Source organism: Callithrix jacchus, chromosome 1 (genome assembly GCF_049354715.1).
Source record: "Callithrix jacchus isolate 240 chromosome 1, calJac240_pri, whole genome shotgun sequence".
Taxonomy (NCBI): domain Eukaryota; kingdom Metazoa; phylum Chordata; class Mammalia; order Primates; family Cebidae; genus Callithrix; species Callithrix jacchus.
Window position 1 is genome coordinate 111392442 of NC_133502.1, and position 24897 is coordinate 111417338.

The window sequence follows — 24897 nt, forward strand, 5'->3', positions numbered from 1 at the left end:
AAGGTTAGGTTTTGTATTTCTCAGGAGGTTTGGGGATGCTCTTACTTGGAGGAAGAGAGATGTGACCTGGACTGTCTTTTCAGAGGCCTCTAATAGCTTGAACAGTAAGCTATGAAGGGCAGGGAGTAGGGTGGGCTGCAGGGCTATGGGTAGAGAGAGTTCTAGTTAAGATAGAAGATCTCACTTGGGTTGCTGCCTGAAGTTCTTTTTAAAGATCATCAAAAGCACAGGAATACATAATAAAGCCTTCCTGGATTATGGTCTGTCTCTGCATGGCTGTCCCCCAGACCACGTAAGCACCAAGCTTTGTGTATACCAGGAGAGAGTGGGCAAAAGGAGAAATCGTTCCTTTTTTTAGGAGCCCCCAGCTTGATGTATAGTTAAATTGCCCAGGCGACTTCCTAAGGTGATGTTCAACTCTAATATTCTCCAAATCAGAGGAGCTGGAATAAGGTTAATGAGGTTACAAAGAAATGGAAATGCAATGTAACTAGGTGTGTGTTTTTAAAGCCAAATGTGCCTTTTCTACTTGAACTCATTCTCATTAACAGATGCATTATATTCCACCATATATAGAACCCGAAATCAAACCCTGTTGATAGCCATTGAATTGTCTTTTGCTTTTCACCATTGCCAAAAATGTTGAAGTTAAAGACATTAACCATGAAAAAAAGTTAATAAGTGTATAGGAATACACTTTCAGGGGTATTTCAGGTTTGTCTGGAGGGGGTGGTTGTTGTTTTTCCTCCCTACTTGAGATGTGTTTCCTTAATTCTGTATTGGCGGCAGTGAACTTTATTTGGAATTCAGTCTCTGTAGTCTGGAAATGTGATTTCTGGCAGTGTGCTCTGTTTTGACACAGTCTTGTCCTAACAACATGGGTTTCATCACAGTAGGGTCCCCCCGTTCTCTCTGGGTGTGCAAATGGCTCGTGTCCTTTGATGATCTTGCCGGGAAATGGGGAAGTGTTTTACAGGGGAGAACATAAAAGCTGAAAGAGCTGCGGTGCCCGAGCACCTTGGGTGTAACTTTGTTCCTCCCTTGCTTCTCCCTCTAATGTTCTTGGAACTGTCCCTATGTAGAACCTGATCCAGGAAGGAAGGCACTTGTGAGGTCCCAAGTTCCTCCCTTTCTGGAGGCAGGGGATAGGACATAGAAATCATCCCCAGTGTATCTCTGACTGTTAGAGGCTTCCTCCCAGCTCCCCAGCAGAGTTGACACAGTGCCCTTGCTCAGATCCCTGTCTGTAAACCAAACATTTCGGCCACTGGTCTGCAGAGCTGCCCATTTCACAAATACCTCAAAGGAATGTGGGTTTGAATGGAGATTGCCTTCTTGGCCAGTTTTGCAGCCTGGGAAAAAAGAGCTGCCTTTGGAAAAGGCCTTGAGTTGGTTTTGTGGTTTTTTTCCTTGCAAGGCTGATTGACTACTGGACTAACTTTGGAGGTTGTATTTTCCATAGGCGGGCTCGAACTGGGAGAACTGGCCTCACTCTCTTGTGTGCATTTGTGGTTTTAACTGAGTTACTTCCAAAGTGCATCTTTTCCCTCCTGCATTCTGCACGATGACCTACCAGCCAGGGCCCAGAGGGAGCTGATGTTGGTTTCTGCCAGTAGCTGTGACTAGACAGTAGTTACTTTTTATTTAATGCCACCCACATTGATTCTCACCCCTGCCTGATGTGAGGCATAAGAGAAAGGAACATTCTGTTTTAGTTTTACAGTGCTGTCCTGGGAGCTCATGATTTGGTACATGAGAATTATGTGAAACACTGACAGTAAAGGGGGTAAGTTGGAATCTGTGGGATAATCTAGTTTCTTTTCTTTGACTATAGGGAAGGTACTTTGAGAATCAAGCTATCTTTCTCTCTCTCCACCTACTGTAACAGACACATACACGTGCATGCACGCACGCATACCCTCTTAGCTTTCTCTGACAAGGAACATTGCGGGAGGGTAAGAGTGGGAGTCCCATATGGACTGTAGCTATGGACTTGTACATTGGTATTGGTTCTTACTATGGTTTTCATAAATAGGCTTTGGGAGGTTCATAAATCTGAAAACTTTTCTGCAAGAGTGTGAGTATATATATGTGTCTCAGGAGGGGGTCCATAGCTTTCATCAGATTCTCAGAGAGTTCTCTGATTCCTAAAAGAATAAGAACCTCTGCTTGGGATTTGAATCTTGGATGATTAATAAGAAAAGCAATAGCTGACGTTTGCTGGGCTCCTGCTACACACCAGGCATTAAGAGCTTTACATGCATTTTATTTCATTTGTGTCTCTAAACTCTGTGAGGAAAATATAATTATCCTTCTTTTACTGATTAGGAAATGATGGCACAGAGAAGTTAGCACAATTGACCTGGAATGATGCAACTTGCTGGAGCTGGGACTTGAACGGAGATAAACTAATTCTAGAACTCGGGGACTGTTAGCTATTCCTTGGTAGAACATCCATGCCAAGCCAGCTGGTCCTGAGCAGCTCGATGTATCTGGCTTTAAAGTTCTTTGCCTTCTTCATTTCACTGCTTGAGTTCTAATATAGGGTTCTGTTATCCCTGAATTTGTACTGTTTAGTGACCCATTGTGCTTCCGTATCTTGGGATGAGTGAGAGGAGGAAGATGCTTTTTGGGAGTCAGATTTGTTTAATTTTGAGCAAATGTCTTAGTTTTGTGTCTTAGTTGTCTTTAATGTAAGTCCTAGAACTTGGAACCGTGCCTCATACCACTGGGTTACTGTGAGCATAAAGTAAGGTGATATGTATGTGAAAGAACTTTGGGAGCCATGAGCTCTTTGGGATTATGTGTTAGGATGATGATATTGCTTGTGCTTTCCTGGGGAGAGTGGGCAATCTCAGACCTCAGAATAGCACCCACTTGGTCCAAAGGGTATGAGACCCAGGACTGTTTGTCTAAGCTGTCTGTGGTCAAAAGTACATTCTGGACTGAAGAGATGATGATGTAACTGGGCTTTGTGTGTATTGAAAAATCCCTCTTTGCTCTTTCCTCATTTTAGGTTTGTCCTTTGAGTCAAGTCAAATATTTATTGAACATTTCTGAGTACAAAAGTAGTGTATTAGAGTTGTGAGGGATTTTAGAAATAAAGCCCTTGCCCCTATAGAGCGTGCGGTCTCGTTGAAGAGCAAGAACAAAATGTGTGTATGTGAAGAGAGATTTATGGTAAGTTCAAGTGGAGACCACACTTGGTGCCGGCTGGAGGGTTTTCAGAAGAGAGATTGGGACCTCAGGGCTGGGAGAATGAGGCAGAACAGCTCAGGTTGAGGAATTTGGACAGTTTGGATAGGTGGAAGGAGTTGATGGTGCAGAGCTGAGGATGGACACACTGAGCAGGCTGGGGGCTCTAACAAGATCTGGGAGGATCAGTAGCTACCGGGAGACTGTCACCAGCATGAGAAAATGCTTTTAGAATAATGGTCTTTTAGTATAATGTTCAGGATGGGTCAAAAAGGAAGCTAGATGCCAGGTCAGGTCTTGTATCGTCTCTGAGCATTTTGTTTCTGCAGCTCAAATGAAAATTAAATATGTTATTGACAGCAGTTCTTGAACAGTTGGGCTGGAATGGGCAGATCACACACCTTGTTTTACCTGTTGGACTTGTCACTTGGGTTTGTATCAGGGTAGTGGGAAGGTCACATGTTATTTCTCCATTTTTTAGTTCCAAATATATAGCCATCTCTTTACCATATATTATACATTGAAGTGCTTAATAAATATTTATGTTTTCTTTGACATGTGTGGTTGGGGAAAGCCAGCTTCTGTTATAAAGTCTAGTTTTAGTTAGTAATTTCCATTTCCTCAAGCATCAGCCTTTCACTTGAGTTACTAATATCTTCCTCCTTTCTTTTCTGGGGTGCCCTGTTGTAGGAGTGCTAATTATTAATATTTTGACTATAAGGTAGCAGGTGTGAGGAGGCTGTGTCATCCACAAGTGGAGTAATTAATTCTTAAATAATAGAAAATAGACTCTGTATATTAGGAGAACCTTTTTAGGTATTTATAAATAGCAGCAACCATGTTCTTTCACTGAACTTTTTCCACTTCTCCTGTCAGCATACCAGGAAGCGGATTGGAATCGTCCAGGTCCTATTCAGTGTCTTTTCTGGCCTTAGGTTCTTAAGAGAGAGTTTCACTGGCTACAGCAGTGGGAGTGGGCAGAGAATAGAAAAAGTCTTCTTAAGTGTTGTACTTCAGAGGGAGCCTGGATCATGACCCGCAGAGAGACAGGAGTCTTTACACCTTGCAAAATTGACTGGAACCATTTCTAGGGAAGCCGTGTGGGTAGGAAGTCAGGTGTGGGGTTGAGGAACTCCAGCTTTATGCTTTCCACTCTCTATATTGTTTGGATGTTTTCGCCATGACCTTTTATAATAATGATGAAAAAAATTTAATTATGGCACTAATTTAGTGAATACAGTTTGAAAACAACAGATTATGAAGTCCCAGTTTGTTACTGCAGTTCCACAGATACTTGCCAGCTTTATAACTGATTTTTGTCTGTCCTGGAGTCCAAGCAGAATGACATCCTTAACTTGAGGCTGCAGGTACTCCGTACGTGTGTCACCTCAGATGGCAAACCGGATTGTGGATTCTGCAAGGAGCATCCTCAACAAGTTCATACCTGATATCTATATTTACACAGATCACATGAAAGGAGTCAACTCTGGGAAGTAAGTATCTGTGTTTTTGAAGTCTGTTTCTGCAGCTTTTTCACATGCCTGTTCTAGTTGAAGTAAAAACTGCCAGCTCTGAGGTTGCACAGCCAGAGGAAGAACAGTTTCAGAATTAATTTCCCTTTGACTTCTTGCCATTGTCACCAACAGGCATTTCTTGAGTGCCTTTCACATGGAAAGCATCCCAGTGACTAGTGCGGGAAGCTAAGGGTCTGGTTCCTAGCCTTGGGGAATTAAAACCTATCTATTAATACACAACACTTTAAGCTTTAAATTCCATCTGCACTCTGTTCCAACAAAAAATTAAACTGAACAGGTTCTTCCACTCTGAGTAAATAAAAATATAGGGTTAAAATCTTTTGTTATCTAAGTGTAAGTCAGCATCTCTGTTCATCAGTGGAAACAACATGTTTACATCCAGAGTAAGTTGTTATTGCGGATTTAAATTTGGTTTAGTGAAAGCCTTTGCTTTACTAAAAAATAAAAGTTTTAAAAATTAGAAAATAATTCTAAATAAGGAAAATAAGTTCTTAAAAAATAATGTTCTATGTAATGAAGATGCCTGTTTTAGGCTTTGCTTGTGTATTTAGCAACTAGGAAGTTAGAGAAGCAAATTAAAGCCACTTTCTTGAATTAGGAAAATGTTAAGCCTATAGAAAAGATCAAAGAATAGTACAGTGAGCACCGAGATAGACTTTTGCTGCCTGTAGTTGACAGTGAATATTTTGCCAAATTTACTTTACTTGTTTGTGGGTTTTGTTTGTTTTTGTGTTTTACGAATCATTTCAGTGTAAATGATAGCATCATTTCACTTCATATCTGAGGTTTACAGGTTGTGCCTCCTAAAAATGAGAATATTCGAGTCTGGGGTTAACTGTTATAGGTTAAGAAGTCAGCTTCTTAAGGAATACAGTAGGTGATCCTTTTCCAATTAAACTATGTATAATTTTATACATAGTTTTACTGAAACAAGTATTTTGGCTAGTCTCCTTTTCCACAGCTGTTTCACCTGTGGTTTATTCTAATGTCAGCAAGAAGAGGAAAAGAGAGTAAAGGAGGGGATGTGTGTTTTATACAGTCTTTGATCTTTATAAGGCCCAACGGAAAGATGAAGGTGGTTTTAGAACTACAATCGAGACTCATAGTCCAAAGCAACAAAACTGGTGGCATCAGACACTGGGGTTGGGAAAGGATTTCTGGGCAAAGCTGGCCCTACTGGCTTGGAAAAGTCAATGATGCTCCTAAACCTTTGGTTTATATTCTAGTAACAACAGTATTTTCCTTATTCATACATAGAGGGTGATGATGCCTACGTGTGGGGTTATTGTAAAGATCACGTATATAAGCCATTAATACCCTGTTTGGCACAGTAGGTCCTACAGAAATGGTAGCTCCTGATGCTTTTCTTTCCTTTACCTTTCCTCTTGGCCACAGGTCTGGAATTACGTGTCAGCTATTTTCTGGAGAAAGGGGATTGCTGAGGGATGGGGGAGGATAGATAGCAGCAGAAGCTGTCTGAATGGCTTCATCTTGATACTCCCTTCTCTGCGTGGCCTCTCACTGGGAAAGAAGCAGGCCTGATGGCCTTGCTGCCACCAGCTTATAGTGTGGCTTTTTGTAATACCACTGACTCAGCTGACCCTAGAGTGTGGTCAAGTTCATACTTGCTAATGGTGAGTAGAACCCTTACACATAGATCAAGACGTGGACATGATGTAGACTGTGGACCATCAACTCCAAACTCCATTTTAGAAACTACATGTAAAACCAATGTGGTATTTAAGTTTGTGTTTGGTTTTTTTAAATCTCCCGTTACAGAGGACTAATAGTGCTCTTCCTTCTCTGTTATTAAAACTATAAAGTCATGGATGGGTATTTCTCTCTTCTGATTCAGTGAAGTATCCAGTAAGTCAGGCTTGTTCAGATGTAAGGGTAAGAGTTTATGTTGTGGCCATGGCCTGGAACCTTAGGGACAGCAGTTCTCGGTGGCCTGTGTCACCACTTTGACCAGCATGCACATCAGTCCAGTGTGGTCCCATTTTAACTGTCACGGTAATTAATTTTTTTCTTAATTGGATCCTTTACCAAGGAAAGCTGTGGAGGCTGGCCTTTGCAAACTATACCAATGCTGGTTTCTAATGAGCTCACCTGATGACCAGCAGCTTGGTCAGCCTTACTTGAAATAGGCCTGATAACATGTATTTCCCACAAGTTGGGAAGAGAAATTAGAGTAATTTATGTAGATCCTAGTATGTGTCCTTCATCTTTTCTATTGTGTTAAATAGAATAACATTTATAGTTATATAAAGATTATTGTAATGACAAATACACCTCAGAAAACTCACACAGATGGAAGATCTTGGGAAATGCAGGTAAATGGGGTAAAGCAGCAGTGGCAGCTTGTCTTCTTGCTTTCTCTCCCCTTCTTCTTCTATTCTTCACTTTTGCATGCCACTGCCTGCAGCCACTGCTGAACACCTTCTTGTTCCTGCTGGTCAAGTGACTCAAAGGCAACTTTGGATTATGCTAAAATTTTCTAGGTGTCTCATGATGATAGGTGGGTGGCACAGTGTTATATTGTTAAGCATAACTCAGAGTGCCCCCCAGAATCTTTGATGAAATGGGTAACTCATTGTACCCCCTTCCCTTGGCAGGTGTTAATCCTTGAGGGCATAGACAAGCAATTTTTTTTTTTCCTTAAGAAGCTAAGAACTGTCTACTATAGTTCTTCCATATAGTGAGCTCATACAGTGCATTTGAAACATCATTAATTTTATACATAGTTTTACTGAAACAAGTGTTTTGGCTAGTCTCCTGCCAGACACATAGAAAGTATTGCATGAACATGTGTTGAGTTGTGTTAAAGGGAGCAGGTTTGTGTTGCATATGGATTGTACTACTGGGAAGGCTGCTGTATGTTTCCTGATGATGTGTCTACTTAACAGGCATTGGGAAAGTAGAATTGAGCTGTCAGATCTTAAAATTTTGTGGAGAGGTGCTTGTTTTTGGACTGATTTTCTTTTCTCGGGCAACTAGTAAACTAGTAGTAACTCTGAGGTTAATGCAGCCAGAAAGAAGCCTTCGAACACAGTGCCATCCAAAAAAAATGTTTGTCTTCTCTGTTTGCCGGCGAGTAGAAACCTCACTTGGTTAACCCTACTCAGTGTTTGTGCCTTTATATCTCCAGGTCTCCGGGCTTTGGGTTGTCACTGGTTGCTGAGACCACCAGTGGCACCTTCCTCAGTGCTGAACTGGCCTCCAACCCCCAGGGCCAGGGAGCAGCAGTACTTCCGGAGGACCTTGGCAGGAACTGTGCCCGGCTGCTGCTGGAGGAAATCTACAGGGTATGTCCAGAGCCTCCTCCGATACAGGAGTGATCAGGAAGCAGTTTGTTGTCTCTTATTCTCATCCCTTGGCAGCCTTCCTTCTCTTTCAAGGGCTCGAGCCAAGGAGGTAACCTTGGCTCGAGGTAAACTATGCAGTAAGCAGTTCAGCATTAACTAGTTTAATGGATTAGTTGAACTAGTCAGTGAGTAGAGATCTAGCCCCACTGGGTTGAGACACAGGGCAGGTAAGTTTTGACAGTGAGCCAAGGAAAGAACTGGAACAGTCATGAAGGAAAGAGAAGGCTAAAAAAATGAAGTAGGTAAGATAAGGTGGTGGCTGACACAGTGCCCTGACCAAAGAGAGTACCGTCCCAGCACCCCCTGACTGCTGCCATGTGGGAATGTGGGCTCATTGTTTTTAGATCTTTCAAGAGAAGCTAGAGATCTGGATTTGTATGTGACACTTGATTCGTATATAAAACAATGGCAACAGGCTAGGTTTTGCAATGCATTCTAGAGTACAGAATCTCAGTTAACAGGGTAGAGTATCAAAAAAGAAAAAGAAGAAAAATTTTTTTAAAAAGCGTAGGGAAGGCAGGCATGTGACAGAACATGGCAGAAGCTTTGAAAAACCTGAAGACATGGAATGGAGAAAGAGTGAACTGATGGTGAAGACAGACTCAACTGGTTTTCATTTTGTTTCTGCAGCTCTGCTGATGGGACACAGCTCAGACCAACCTGCCGTCTCAGTTGCCACAGTCTTTCTCTGTTGATCCATTCATGTGACAGGCACATATACATGCACATACTTTTACTGTTTCCTCAAAATAGGTGAGGTGACCTAAAGTAAGGGAGAAATTAGGAGGAGAGATGATGGCAGCAAGAATAAGATACAGTTGCCTAAAAAGTATATTCACTGAGATCCCTTATACTTGGGTAGAAGAGGGTCACAAATCTGGGTCTAAGATTTCTGTGAGTCTGCACCATCTTTTGCCTTGGTCCCATATCAGGAAGGTGAAACCTTTTCTCTCACATGTAGAGTCTAGGAAAGGCTCTGAGGGGTGGTCATTTCTCTGCCCTTTCTGTTCGTTCCCAGATTCTTGAACTGAACATCAGCAAGATCTGTCCTTTAGGTGATTTGCTGTTGTATGGTGTATAAAGTTTGTAAAATGTCTCTCTTCTTCCCCTAAGGAGCTAAAGAGACTTCTGTCTTTGTATTGCTTTGTGTATTTCTTCTCAGTTCTCAGGCATCTCTCTGGTCTCCAAGGAAGCTTTCCTGTTTAATAAGGTAGCAAAAATCACATCTAAGCCAAGTGAAATAAAATCAGTAAAACAGGAAAAGTGGCAATTTAGGTTTTCTTTTAATTCTTCCTTTCGCCACTGGTTCAGTTTATTAATCAGGGTGGTAGGTTGAAGCCTGAATATCCATGGGTACTGATCCTCAGACCAGCCTCACAGTGGAAAACAGCTAATACTTACAGTATACTCCCCTGATTCAAGTCACTATTCTTGAAAATGTCTCATTGGTCCAAGATGGAACACATGAGAATGAGCTGTTTCAGAATTAATTAAAATTTCCAGGTCCTAAATGGCTCTGTTTAATGACCATCTAATTAAAAATGGAAGACAGTGGACCTCTAGTTGTATTTTCAGGAAAGTGGCTCCAGCCCCTCTACTTGGCATTCACCTGGGAAATAGTAGAAGGAGGAGATGAAATCTTCCTGAAGGAGGAGGTATTCTTTGACAAGTCTTGTGCAGTCAAGGTCTGACCTCAGATTTTTTGGTGCTAAATCAGTTTAATTTTTTATGCTAAATTTAATAATTTTTTTGGAAAATGGGTAGTAACTAAAAGTTTGGGGTAGATGATCAAGAGGTTGCCCTGCCAGTTACTTAATTCATGGTCTACTTATTTGTAGGGGGCGTGGAAAACAGTGCATGTGATGTGGGTCCCTGGGCCCCTTTTTGTGCAGGATTCCTTTTCTTGGCTGGCAGTCGCTGGTCCTGTAGTGGTCCTCTAACTGTGGGGACACTTCCATCCCTTTCTAATAGACCTTGGGAGAATTGGAAGCGTCATATTATACAGTAGTCCAGTAGGAGCCTGTGGGCACAGCTAGAGTGTGGGGCTTATATCCCTAGAAATAGCAGGTTATAAGCTTCAGTGAAAGCATAGCCTAACCAGTCCACAAGAGGAAAAACATGCAGTTTAAATTAGGTTCTTTAACTCTCTCTCTTTCCTTTCCTTCCCTTCTCCCTTCCCCTTCCCCCTTCCCCCTTCCCCCTTCCCCCTTCCCCCTTCCCCCTTCCCCCTTCCCCCTTCCCCCTTCCCCCTTCCCCCTTCCCCCTTCCCCCTTCCCCCTTCCGCCTTCCCCCTTCCCTTTCCCCCTTCCCTTTCCCTTCCCTTTCTTTCCTTTCTGTTTTTATTTTTTTTGAGGCAAAGTCTTGCTCTGTTGCCCAGGCTGGAGTGTAGTGATGATCTTGGCTCACTGCAACCTCCACCTCCCGGGTAAAAGCAAATCTCTTGCCTCAGCCTGCTGAGTAGCTGAGATTACAGGCATGCGCCACGATGCCAGGCTGATTTTTGTGCTTTTAGTAGAGATGGGGTTTTGCCGTGTTGGCTAAGCCGGTCTTGAACTCCTGACCTCAAGTGATCCACCTGCCTCTGCCTTCCAAAAATGCTGAGATTATAGGCATGAGCCACCGTGCCTGGCAGTTTTTGTTTTCTTTAGTTGAGATCTACTTTCAGTCTTCCATTGTGCCTGGAACAGTTTGTTTCATTTTCTTTTAGTCGTTCAGAGAACTTCCTTTGTGTGTGTATGATCTTTAATTATTAAAAGGATGGAAATACTTCATATTTTTCTGAATAATTTTCTGAAGAGTTGTGTTGTGATATGAGTAGTAAAAAATCCATCCCTTTTGAAGGTGCTGTTTATCAAGTTTTAAGACTCTGATCAAATCCCTCCTGTTCCATTTATGTCTCATTGGTTACCAAGCCTTCTTGATTCTGTCCCAGGCTTTCTGGAACTGCCTTTTCTTTCCATCCTTTTTACTATTGCATCTACTGCCTGCCTTGCTGCTCCACTCTACAACTGGATTATGGCTACTGGCTCTCTGCACTTCCAGCGGAGAAGTTCTTTCCAAATCCTAGCATCCTTTTTTTTTTTTTTTTTTTTGAGACGGAGTTTCGCTCTTGTTACCCAGGCTGGAGTGCAATGGTGCAATCTCGGCTCACCGCAACCTCCGCCCCCTGGGTTCAGGCAATTCTCCTGCCTCAGCCTCCTGAGTAGCTGGGATTACAGGCACGCACCACCGTGCCCAGCTAATTTTTTGTAATTTTTAGTAGAGACGGGGTTTCACCATGTTGACCAGGATGGTCTCGATCTGTTGACCTCGTGATCCACCCGCCTCGGCCTCCCAAAGTGCTGGGATTACAGGCTTGAGCCACCGCGCCCGGCCATCCTAGCATCCTTTACAGTCTAAATCTTCCCTTAAAATACTGACCTGATCTCTTTACTCCTGTACACAGAGACCTTCACTGGCTTCTCACTTTACTGGGACAGAGTTGAAATTCTCAACCCATTTCAGAAAGCCATGCCTTAGTTGAGCTACCCAATTTCTCTCTTCTGTATATGCTTCTCCACAGGCAGTAGCAGTGCCTTCCAGGCTGGCCACTTGGCAGTTCCTCACTGGCTCTGGTATTTTATTTTTCCCCATCATTACGTTCTTCTTTTCTTGTACAGGGACCTTAGCATATCTATTACATTAAAATATTGGTCCAGTCTATAATGGTGAAATAACAACAGTGATAGGAAGAAGAGACTGAAGAGAACACTTTAATTTTAGGTGGTCTTATGAAAGGTAGCAAGATCTGTAAAACAGTTTTGCTGGTCCTCATATTTTCCATGGGTCAGGTTTTTCTTTTTGGGTAGAAAAGGAACTCTCCTTGTCCTAAAATTTGCTATGTAATATAATATATTGTTCCCTGTCCCTTATTAACTTAGGTAGTTTAGGGAAGTGCAGTAGATTTTCATAAAGTCTAGCAGTAGGATCAATCCCCTTATTTCCTGCACCATTATTAGGGCTACTAAATGACTTCTCACAGCCAGAGAATGAGTGTCAGCATCTGAAAATGGATTTATTTCCTACCCTACATGCCTTAAAAAGGAGGGAGGGGCAGTTGTACCCAGATGAACAGCACTGTTGGCCACCTATCCTGTTCAGTCTAGCCTTGGATAGTAACTTGCCTTGATCAGAGACTGGATTTCTAATTGTGACCTACACAAAATATGTAGAAATTCAAGGTCATCCTTCTTTCACTATGTACAATACATTTTAAATAAAGTTATTCCAGAATGATCAGAATGCGTGTTTGTATACTTATGTATGCATCTAGTGGAAGCAATCAAAAACAAAAGAAGAAAGGCAGCCAAAGCTGTTGTGCCTCAGGAGAAAGTGTTTGAAGAGAAGTCTGTTCTGCTGATTAATTTGGAAGAAAAGGAAGGAAAAGGGGGTGGAAGGAGTAATATATAAGTAATAAGAATGGAGGGATCTAACCTTAACAATTCTTCAGTTTTAAGGCACTCAGGAGGAGATAAAGAAGAGAAGTTAATAGTGCATAGCAAGCAGTTTTGAATGTATTTGTGTAAGTGTAAAAGTAAGACCAGGAAAAGGCCATTGCATGTTAGAGAGACTGTGTTGTTCTGGGACTGATTAAATAAATATGAGCGTCATCCACTTAACTCTTGGAATTAACTCTACATCTTCTAGAACTGATTAAGCTTTTTTTGCTTATACTCAATAAAAATGATGTCCTCCTGCTGCTGCTTTAATTACAAAGGAAAAGTTTCATTTTTTTAGCTAGATTCACTTAAGAAAATTTGAAAGTCTGGTAGTCTCAGCTCAGCTATTACAGTTGCTCTAATTAACTGTTAGTTTAGCCCTCTACGGTTAGTTGATATAGGAATTACTTTTATAAGACCTGTATTCTGTTTTATTACTGCTTGAACTTTGCATTCTGCTATTCTGTGGATTTTGATATTGTAACTGTATGTTGCTGAGGTTTTTTTTCCTCCTCTCTTTTGTTGGCTTTCTGTTTTCTGGTTTGTACAATTATTAATTTGTGTTTACAGGGTGGATGTGTAGACTCAACCAACCAAAGCCTGGCGCTACTACTTATGACCCTTGGACAGCAGGATGTTTCCAAAGTCCTGCTAGGCCCTCTCTCTCCCTACACGTAAGTTATTATTTTTCAACCTCATTATTCTGTCCGGTTTAATTTTCTCATTGCCCAAAATGACAAAGGTGTTGTGCTGAACAGAGCCTGCACTGTGAACACCTGCTTGTATTGATCATCAAATAAGCCAGCAGTTGTCACTCTTAACCTGGTGTTTATTTTAACATACAAGATGTACAAGGATTTTTGCTTTTCTTTCCTTCCTCAATCCCATGTAACTAAAGTTGTGTGATCTCTGTTGGGCAGTTATTTTGTTTGTGCTTTAGATTTTGTTTCCATGTTAGAGGCAAACTCCTGGTTCAGTGTAGCTTGGATTTTGTTACTTTTTTTTTTTTTGAGATCGAGTTTTGCTTTTGTTACCCAGGCTGGAGTGCAATGGCGCAATCTTGGCTCACCGCAACCTCCACCTCCTGGGTTCAGGCAATTCTCCTGCCTCAGCCTCCTGAGTAGCTGGGATTACAGGCACGCGCCACCATGCCCAGCTCATTTTTTGTATCTTTAGTAGAGACGGGGTTTCACCATTTTGACCAGGATGGTCTTGATCTCTTGACCTCATGAGCCACCCGCCTCGGCCTCCCAAAGTGCTGGGATTACAGGCTTGAGCCACCACGCCCGGCCTACTATTTTTTTTAATTGTTCTCTTCCCTAGCTGTCTAACTTGCTATGGGAAAACAGGCTTTTTGTCTAAAATGATAGGGTATGAGCTCACTGGAAAAGATAACAAAAGGATGAGTTTGTATTAATGCTGCCGGACTACAAAGGAATTGTAGAAGTGAGTTTGGGCCATTGAATGTTAGCAGAAGTTGATTGATGTGGTATAAAAGCAAGCACTCCTCAAAAAGAATAGGTTGTCGGAAGACTTGAATTATAAATGACACAGTAAAAGAAGCATTTCCCATCGATAGTAAATGAGGTTGCGGCAAACAGCCTATTTGAGCACTGACATTGCGTGTGTGTGTGTGTGTTTACACGTGCTCGTATGCTTAGAGATCATCATATGGCCATCTGTGGGTGGTGAGCTGGGTGGCAGGGAATATTCAGGTAGATATGAGACTGAACTGTCCTTTTTCGGTTATCATGGTACCGATGCTGTATATCTGAAAGGTACAGTACTGTGATAACTGAAGAATGGTGGTGCCATCACATTGAGAAAGGAGTGAGGACTGTGGTGGGGCTATGCAGCCTTGGGCCATGGTTTTGGTGGCATGAAAACCAGGAGCTCAAAAGAAATTCTTTTGGAGGCTTTTTTTTTTTTTTTGGAATTGGTGGTGGGACGTTTTTTGGAACAGGAAAATGGAAGAGAATACATTCTGTTAGCAGAGAGGGAAGACCAGTAAGCAGGAAACTGGTGAGGGCGGCATTATCTCCTGATAACTTGTGTAAAAGTATTTCGCAGGACAGGAAACCTAAAGTTTAGCAATCCTAAATGGCATGGTAACATCAGTAGTAAACATTGCTAAAATAGACTTGGTAGTTAAGCCCTTAGAGAGGAGGTGAGGGCTGGGAGAACAGCACCCTGGGTGCAGAGACTCACTCTAGGTATAGAGAGCTCACTGGAGGCCGCTGCCAGCTGTGTGACCGCCATGGCCCCCTGCCAGCTTTATAGCTGGGCTCATAGCTGCTATTTCCCAGCCCCTGCTTCAGGAACGAGGAAGTCCTGCTTGTACACACAGTATGGGGTATGGGGCGTCTTGATTGTGTGTGGTTCTGGGGCATGGGGTTTGGCAGAACATTATGTGAAAATGGAATATATATTTTTATTTTTACTTGATACTTTTTTTTTTTTTTGGCTTTTTGAGATCTTTTTCAGTTTGGCTCCAGGACCTGTATAATCTTTTCAAGCTTTCTGGAGATATACAAGATGTGACTGGACGTTTTAAAAAGTTCCTGTGTCCTCTTCAACACATCTTCTCACCAAACATTAATTGTAATGTCTTTTCGTCCAAAAAAGTTGCCTAAAATGACTTCCTTTCCTGGGAAAACAAAGTGTCCTGCTCTGAATGGAGCTTTAAAGGAGTAGCACAAGTTGTAAGATGATACATCTTGAGGCTTGGGCTTGGAGACAGTCTCCTGCCTCTCAGGGCTTTGTGCAGAGGGGTCTGCAGGGTGGAAAGGGAAGCCTCCTTTCTTTTTGGTAAGCTAGCATAAGGATGGGTAATGGAGTCTATTTTCAAGAAGGCTGGATCTGTTTAGTACACTTCTGCCCCTAATCACTGTGGACAACTCCAGCAGCATAAAGAGACGAAGGGCAAAGGCAGGACCCAGCAGGCAAAGTTAACATTGTATTTGTGAGTACAGATGAGGATAAAAAAGAGGTGAAATCCATGTGAGGACCATCTTGGTGGGGGAACAGTTTTTCTAGCTGGATTCAAGACCTTTGGAGACCAAGTCAACACATTTATTTTTATGTGCAGTTTAAAGTCATAGAAACATGTTTTGTGAAACCTCAGATTCCTAAAGAAAACCAGAAGCAAGACCCTCCTTGGTTTTTTTTAAAAAAGGCATTGCTTTAGGCAGTTTTCACCTGTTTTTATTTCTATAAAATAGCTTTTTAAATGTCTTTTTAAAGAGCATTGGGATTGCTGTTGGTGGTTTTCTGTACTACTTGAGAAAGTAAGTCTGTATGTGTGAAACTCTTTTAGAAAGGCCCAAGAGATTTTTTTTTTTCAGTAGAATAAAATAATACTGGATAATCACTGGTATATAATGATTCTATTTCTGTTAAATTTGTTGAGTTTTAGGTGGCTTACAGTTAGTGACAGTAGTTGTACCGTCCACTCAACAATAATTTTACAGTTTAGGGAGGATTTATGCTTTTGAATTAACAGCGAGAAAAATAAGCAAAAATTAAGATGCATCTTCATTAGCATTTTCAGAAATTGTTCGTGGAATGAGACTGTAGTTACCAGAGCACTCTGCATTCTGCTAGTCCACAGGCCTTGGAGTCCAGCCTATCTGGACTTAAGGCTCTGCCACATGCCACCAGGAGACTGCAGGAATGATATTTAGCATTTCGGAGCCTTGGTGTCATCTGTAGATAAGGTGCATGGTCCTGAAGTCCTGGACTTGTGAAGATGGAACGAAGCTTAGATGAAGTCAGATGCTTAGTGCTCCTGGCAGCGCACCTGAGGAGCTGTTAGTGCTGGTGCTGTGGTTCCTTCCTGGATACCTGCTCACTCTGCTGCAGAAAGTCTGTTGGTCAGGTCACTTTGTTTTAGTTTTTTTTTTAACTGCTTCTTGAGGAGCAGGGCTATCCCATAGGCAATGTGCCCAGAGTAGCCTGGTCAGGTCACTTTGAACCCCAGGAGGCCTAGTCTACTTGCTTTGGGTGATTTTAGCTTTAAAGGCATTGTAATTATGAGTTAACAGCTACCTATAAATCTCTATCCGTTAATTTTTGATTATGGATCAAAAATTTTTAATTTCTAGTTATTTTTGTGACTGACTTTCCCTAATCACATTACTGAGCAAACTACATACATCTTATTTGATCTTAAGGTAGATGTTTGTTTAAAAAACACCATGTTTACTATGTGCAAGATGTTGTTTTAAGTGCTCACACATATTAACTCATTTAGTTTTCAGCATACCTTATAAGGGTGAAAAAGGCAAGTACTATCATATGCACCATCTTACAGGTGATGGGACTGAGGCACAGAGAGGTCAAGTTACATGCCCAGGGTCACACAGACAGTAAGTGGGGTTCGAACCTGGACAGTCTGCTGCAGTCACTGCTTCCCTTAACCACTGTGCTCTTATGTAAGAGCTGGGGTTCCATCCATATCGCTGAGCTCCAGGCACCTTGCCTGAGGCAGGATGCCATGCTACCTCTTTTCAGCAAAGTCCTCATTTCAAATTCTGCTGTAGTATGATCTTCTATCTTTAGTTGGAAATCTAAAATAAACCATTACTTTGTTTTTTTTTCTAGCTTTAATTAATGACCTTTTTCCATGACTTGCAGAAGTGCTGGGGTGCTAGAAGACACTGTCCTTGTGAAACACCTACTGATTGGGGGCTTCCTGGTCCACTCAGTCTTAAGCACAGCCCTGTGAAGAGCCAATGAGATCATGCGCAGGGAACTGGGCACTGCCGGCCAAGCCTGCTGCTCCTTGGGTTCAGTGGCCTTACTGCACTCTGTGAGCTTGCACAGTACCACTGTGTCTTAGGATTGTGAAGCGTTTAGATACTGTAAAGCCCCGTCACCTAATGTTTGAGCCTCAGAACATATTTGGCATATAGTAAAAGCAAGTGATAGCCTTACTTCTCAGATAAAAAAGAGGTCAGTGACCTGCCCATGGTGAGATCTTGCTGAATTGGGCCTGGGACCCCATCTCCTGACAGTGCAGCTAGCCTGGTTCTCTGTGTCCTGCTACCTAAGTAACTGAAGGTAGTAACTTCATTTTTGGAGCAGAGGTCAGCTGGTCTTTTCTTGGGAAAAGCCACTATTCAGCAGAAAAAGCATCAGCAGCATTTTTAAAAGCTGCCATGTAATTACTTTGAGGATCCCATCGAGCAAATCCTTTTGTTATCTCCAGATCGTTCCCTTTAACTTCCAGAGCATCTGCTTACACCTGAGATGTAGGTAACCCCAGCTTTTTCCCATATCCAGTGGCATAGAAACCAGGTGGCTTAGTGGAGCAGGATGCAGGACCCTCTGTTGTGGTTTGTGCCTGTGGGAGCTGCCAGAGAGAGGGCTCACCCCATGATTGCCCTCACCCCATGCTTCAGAAGAAGGGTCTGGTGGGAGGGGCTGTGTTTAAGGGTTGGGTCTGGCAGCCTGTCAAATCCTGGGCAGCTGGGATTCTATGGGCCATGACCATGAACCTCATGGCCTTTCCTGTTGACCAACAGTGGCAGTGGCAACAACTCACCTTTTGAAAATATACAGGAAAAGTTATCTCTGCTCCAGAATTCTCTGAAACCTGCTTGTCAGATGGACTAGAGGCTTTCTTAGAAAAGTCAGTTGCTTTTTGCTTTCTGAAAATCATTTTGTCCTGGGGGACAAAAAAAAAGGCTCACTGCAGATAAGCATTCTCTAAGAAAAGCGTTAGAAAATCCTTTCTACAGGAGTTGCTAGAGTCCCTACTGCCTAGAATGCTTCTTCTGAAAAGCTACTATTTGCTCTGTGTGGGTGGTTTACTCGTTGAAAGGCAGAGCTGCTCTCACTGAGTGGTGGGTCTCTCTGTCCTCGCTGTGTGGCTGTGTGGTTGTATCTAGGAAGTGTGAATCTCCACTGCAGTGCTGTGGAAGAGAGGGGCAGAGAACTGTGAACTCAAGAGGTGGTGCCTCAGTGCCTCTGTAGCTGTGGAGAGCTGTTGGACTATGGAGAAGGACGTGGACCAGCACTGGACGGAACTGTTCAACTGCATGTAGATACAGGACACGCTTACTCTTCATTTGCTTTTTGTTTTCTTAAGGAGACTGTTGCTGGGACTTAATATTGGCTGTGCTTACTTCTCAGGTTCTGAGCATTTTTGCTCTTTAATATCCCAGCTACCAGACTCATAGGGAGAATGGGCCTATAGGTGGGGGAAAGATTCTGACATGTACCTTAATCCAGTCTCTTACACAGTCTTCCTTGGACAGGCTGAGGGGTTGGCAGAACATTATGTAAAAAGTGGAACTAACTTTGCTTTTTCTAACTGTTCCAAAGGCTACAAATACCCCAAACCTGCAAATACACAGGCCTGCACACTCGAGCCTGTGTTCCTCCCATCCTTCTCAAAGAAATCAGAAGCAAGCTGAGACCCCATAGGAATTCTGCCAGCTGGGGAGGGTATCTGGTTTTTCAAGCACAGTTGAATGATTCAGAGTGAAGTAGGCTGGGTGAGACCCTGGGAGTAGAGCATGCCCCAGGCCTGTGTTAGTTTGAGGCAACAGCAAAAGAGAGACCAATCTGTTTTCTCCTTCAGATGCAGATGAGTGGGTGGGTGAGATGACTTTTTCTGAGTTGCTGCCAGCTGGAAGCTTTACCCACAGATGTGGACTGTTTATCTGTGGTTTGATGTGTTTTCTTTTTTCCCTAGGACAGGGTGGGGAGATGGTGTGATGGATAGAAAGCAACGACAACAGAAATTTAATTGGTTAGTAAGACAGGAAAGCCAGCAGGGAAAGAGCTGACTTCCCTTAACTGCCAAGAATGTTGGAAGTTGTTTACCCCAACCCCTAAATTCTATTCAGTGCCTCTTTACTGAGAACCGTATACAGTGCCTTGTTTGAATAAGGGGTTCAGTGATGGAGAAAAGCATTGCCCTTGAGGTACTTGTATAATTTAATGAGAGAGAAGGGGACAGTTACGCATAAGCATTTAATTAGACACTATGAGCAGAGAATGCTATGGAAAACTGGAGGGGAGGGAAAGATTGTTTGGGGTGGAGGTTATGGGTTAGGAAAGGCTTCATTGAAGAGTTGACAAATGGGATGTTATTTTAAAGGTGGAGATGAAGTTGCACATTCTTAGGTGAAAGAGAAAGCAATGAATTGGGAAGATTTTTCTGTGAGCATCCAGCACTGACAGGCACTCCTACACTCTGGGGTTGTTAATGTTTCATCTCAGCTCCTGATGGTGCTGGTCACTTCAGCCACAGGGTCAGGAATTGTTCGGGCCCCCTTCTCTCCATATTTCTGTTTCCTTCCCTTGACTATATTTATCAGTGCTGTTAGCACAGGTGGGTGGGAGTGTGAGGGAAATTCATCAAGGCAGACTTTATATGCAGGTTGGTATACACTGAGTAGGGGTAAGAACCAATATCAACTTTTTGTTTTTTTAACATGGCAAATATGTATTTATTTCTTTATTTTAAAAAGCTTTATTGAGATACAATTCACATATGACACAATTTGCCCATTTAAAGTATACAGTTTAAAGGTTTTTTAGCATATTCACAGACATGTGTAACCACAGCCACAATCTAATTTTAGAACATTTTTATTACCCCCAGAAAGAAATCCTGTGCCGGCTCACAATCTCTCCCATTCTTCCCACTCGCCCCAGCCCCAGGCAACCACGAATCTCCTTTCTGTGTCTGTGATGGAGTTACCTGTTGTGGGTTTTTCATATTCTGTAGATAGAATCATACACTATGTGGTCCTTTATGACTGGATTCTTTCACTTAGCATAATGTTTTCAGGGTTCATTGATGTAGCATGTATCAGTACTTCATTCCTTTTTTATGGCAGAAAAGAAAAATCTTCCATTGAATGGATATACCACATTTTATGCATTTATCAGTTGATAGACATTTGGGTTGCTTCTACTTTTTGACTGTTGTTAATAAGGCCGTTATGAACATTTGCATGCAAGTTTGTGTGTGTGTGTATGATATGCTATATATATATATATATATATATATATATATATATATATATTCTTAAGAGAATTGCCACATCATGTGGTAACTCTCTATGTAACATTTTGAGGAACTGCCAGATTGTTCTGCCTCCTCACCCACACTTGTTATTGTATGTCTTTTTTATTATAGCCATCTTATTGGGTATGAAGTGATATTTCATAGTGTTTTTGATTTTCACTTCCCAAATAACCATTGATGTTTACCATGTTTTTATGTGCTTATTGGATATTTGCGCAGACATGTCCATTTAGACATCTTCCATCTTTTTTTTTTTTTTTCCTTTTTTTGTGAGTTACTTACTCTGCTGCCCAGGTGGAAGTACAGTAGTGTAATTAGCTCGAGTAGCTAGGACTACAGGCTCATGCCATCATGTCTATCTAATTAAGAAAAAGTTTTTTGTAGAGATGGGGGTCTTAATATGTTGACCAGACTGGTCTTGAACTCCAGGCAAGCAGTTTGCCTACCTTGACCTCCCAAAGTGTTGGGATTACAGGTATGAGGTACCGTGCCTGTATTCTCCCATCATTTGATTAGGTTATTTGTCTTTTTGTTACTGAGTTGTAGAAGTTCTTTATGTAGTCGAGATACCTGACCTTTGTATGTGGCTTGCAGATCTTTTCTCCAATCTTGTAGGTTGTCTTTTTACTTTCTTGATAGTGTCCTTTGATGCACAAAGTATTTTAATTTTGATGAAGTCCAATTTATTTTTTTCTTATTGCCATCGTTTTGGTTTTTATTTAAGAAACGGTTAAGAAACTGTTGCCTAGCCCAAGGTAATGAATATTACTCCTGTATTTTTTTTGTGTGTGTGAACCTTATAGTTTTAGCTCTTACAGCTACATCTTGAATCTCTTTTAGGTTAATTTTTGTGTGTGATGAGAGGAAGGGGCCCAACTTCATTCTTTGACCTGTGGATTTCCAGTTGTTCCAGCATCATTTGTTAAAATAATTATTCTTTCCTCATTGACTTATTAATTAACCATAACTGTGTGGGTTCATTTCTTGACTCTCAATTCTATTCTACTGATCTATGTGTTTAGCATCAGTGTTTTTAAAGATCCTTAGATGATTCCATGTGCAGTTGAGGTTGAAAACCATCTAGCCAGAGTGGGGAGTTTGGCTGGTTTGACTGGGAGACAATACAGTGCGGGGTTTTTGTAATACTTCCCTATAGGTGTGCCAGCCATAATTCTTCACTAAGCCATTGTTCCCTAACCTTGCCCAATGAGAATTGCCAGGGATTCTTGTTAATAATAGATTTATGGCCTCTATGAACAGGGGAAGTAAAAGGCCTGGTGGAGGGTAGGGAGGGATCAGCTTTGTGTGTGGCCTGTGATTCTGGCCTCTTCGATTTTGACACTTCCTATCAGTTGCAAATTCACCAGAACCTTCAAGAATCTGTGTGTTTAATGAACTGTCCAGGTGAGTCTTATAGTCAGGCTAGCTGGGGTGATGGTAGGTCTGCCAGGCAAGATTAGAAGCCTGTGTACTGTACTGCAGTTCATCCACAGAATTGCTCTTCTCAAGGTATTCTTGGAGTGATGCCATAGCCCTGCGATGCTGTTGTGCTTGTGTTTACTGTGCACACTTCCCTGGCCACCTTATTTAATATTGCCTTCTGCCAAATACATACAAATACCATCATACCCACAGTTTTTCCCTATCTGTGTTGTTTGCTTTATTTACATTACATAGCACTTGTCAGGAATAATTAATTGATTTATCTTGTCTCTATCTATACCACTAGATTGAAATCCTCCTGAGGGAAGGATTTTTATTTTTGTTTTTTCATTTAAGTGCAATATCCCCAGTACCAAGAACAGTGTCTAGCGTACAGTAGGCACCCAATAAACATTGAGTAAATGGAAGGGTATTATTGGAGAATGAAGAGAGAGACTTGTCTATTTCAGCATCATTAGTCATTGTGCTTGTTTTGTATGTCATGGTGCCATGAATCAGGTGTTTCTGTCTTTGTATAGGCCACTAAAAATCATTGCCTAAGCCAGGTATGGTGGCACATCTGTAGTCCCAGGTACTCAGGAGGCTGAGGTGGGAGGATTGCTTGGGCCCAGGCTTTTGAGGCCAGTGTGGGCAACATAGTGAGACCCCATCTCTTAAAAAAAAAGGTCATCACTATATTTATATCCATTTTCTACTAGGCCTGTACTAAATGACTTATGTGTCATGTACTAACTTCTAACCTTCCCCTCCCCCCACCAGTTTAATTTATCTTGCTGTATTGTGTGCATCTCTGCAAATCATCTAAATCTTCGGAAACTAGCTGGCTGAAAAGAAGTAACTATTTAATCAGATTTGATGAGAACTTCTTAACTTCAGCCCTCTTAGTCTGGGAAATTAAAACCTTGGATTCTAGGTGGTGGAGGATAATTTTTTTTTAATGAATTCCTTTTTATTTATTTATTTATTTTCCTTTTTAGGATAGAATTTTTGCGGCATTTGAAGAGCTTTTTCCAGATTATGTTTAAAATTGAAACCAAGCCGTGTGGTGAAGAACTCAAGGGCGGGGATAAAGTGCTGATGACCTGTGTTGGCATTGGTTTCACCAACCTTAGCAAGACCCTTAAGTGATAACCATCACAAGATAAAGCCCCAGTGCCTACAGATAAAGCAGAAGCTGCCACAGACACCAGTGGAACCAAGTCCAAATGGATTAATCCAGGACAGCATAGCCACTTGCTTAATTTTCCATGAAGAAATATCGACATATAAATAACAGACTGCTGTAGCACGTGGTTTCCAGCTGTTTCTCCAGTGGCATTTGCCATTGTTCAGGAGGGCCAGTCACCATAAGAGCTCCCTTGCCTTACCTGTGACTTTAGGCCACAGTCATGCTGCTACAACAGTCTTACAGCTGCAGTTCAGCTGTGCTTCCTCAGCCTGCTATCCTAGGCTTCCTTGGCCTTCGGTCATATGGCCGTTTTCCAAACCTGTGGAGTCTGTTACTGTTCTTTCTGCAAGGACCTACCTCCTTGAACCTCAGTTTTTGTTGTAGGGATTAAATGAGCTAATGTGAGTGGTGGCTCTATTCATGAGTCCTGCAGTGCTATACAAATGTCAGAAATTGGTATGTTAGCTATGTATCTTTTGTCTTCTGAATGGATTGCTATCATGGACACAGACACTGATCTTCATCGGGTTCATTATATGTATATCTGAGGGATGGGTGGCTGCAGGGGTCCAAGTAAAGTTATTGGGATGTTTTTTATATCCCAGGTATGCTATACATTCTTATTTTATTCTCACAATAGCTCCATGATGTAAATTTTATCTCCATGAGAACATTCATAAAGGGTGTTTTGTTTCTTTGAAATGTATAATGTAAAGACATCAGATCTCCTGATTTAAAGATCTAATTGTAAAAGTGTAATAGGGTCAGGGTCTGGGATTTTTACCCTTGCAAGCTAATAAGTTAGATTATTACTGTTTTGATGATGCTAGCAGAAGACATGAGGATCCTGGGTCAGAGACAAAGAACTTTATTACTCAAATAGCAAACAGTGTGAGCTTCTTGTTTATATTGGTTTTCCCTGTTCCCCAAGACTCACATTGGACACAGAGGGGCCCAGGTAGATGCTGTGCATGCAATAGGTTTGCATCGTAGCCAAAGAACTTGTATGTCTGGGGACTCCACCTCTTTTATGGCAAGCCTGTTGTTTCACATGCAGACATTACTTCATCCCTTAAGACTGCTTCCTGCAAACACAGTTTTGAGAAAGAACCCAGGTAAAAGCCTGCTCAGCAAGAATATGGAGAGTACTCAGAATCCATGTCAGATTTCCCCTGCCAACTAACAGAGTCTACATTTGGTATGTGCATAGGGTTGGAGTTGGTAGAAGGGGAAAGATGTGCTTCTTTCCGCTAGAATTCCAAATGGTGTCCTCCGCTAGGGGTGAACTTTGCCTCATCGCTCCCTCTCAGTACTTTTTTCTTTTTAAGTAAAAAGGGGCTAGAGAAAGGCTGTGCTTTGGTGGCTGGGGGTGTGGGAGGATGTGGAGGTAGAGAGCTAACCTTGAGGAAGGCCAGGATATTCAGGACTATGACATTCTACTGAGAGCTTTACATACTGTATTGGTAATGTGCTCTTGGTATATAACAAATGCTCACAAACTTATTAGCTTAAAACAATACCTCTTTATCATTTCACAGTTCTGTAGGTCAGATATCCGGGCAGCCTTGGTTGAATTCTCTGCTTAGAGTCTCACAAGGCTGATATCCGGGTGTCACCTGGGCTGGGCTCAGCTCTCATCTGAAAGCTCTGAGAAAGAATGTGTTTCCAG

At 42.0% G+C, this 24897-nt stretch overlaps 1 protein-coding gene across 2 annotated transcripts in view; it reads left to right on the plus strand.

The window, feature by feature from the left end:
• RCL1 (RNA terminal phosphate cyclase like 1) overlaps positions 1-24115 on the plus strand; it is a 63417-nt gene extending 39302 nt beyond the window's left edge. For both annotated transcript variants that reach the window (XM_002742905.7, XM_035305124.3), the window contains 4 exons: positions 4563-4688; positions 7879-8035; positions 13144-13247; positions 23038-24115. In XM_002742905.7, the coding sequence (XP_002742951.1) occupies positions 4563-4688; positions 7879-8035; positions 13144-13247; positions 23038-23188 (538 nt within the window). In that variant the 3' untranslated portion in view covers positions 23189-24115. The remainder of the gene's footprint in view (positions 1-4562; positions 4689-7878; positions 8036-13143; positions 13248-23037) is intronic.
• Positions 24116-24897: the final 782 nt, after the last annotated feature.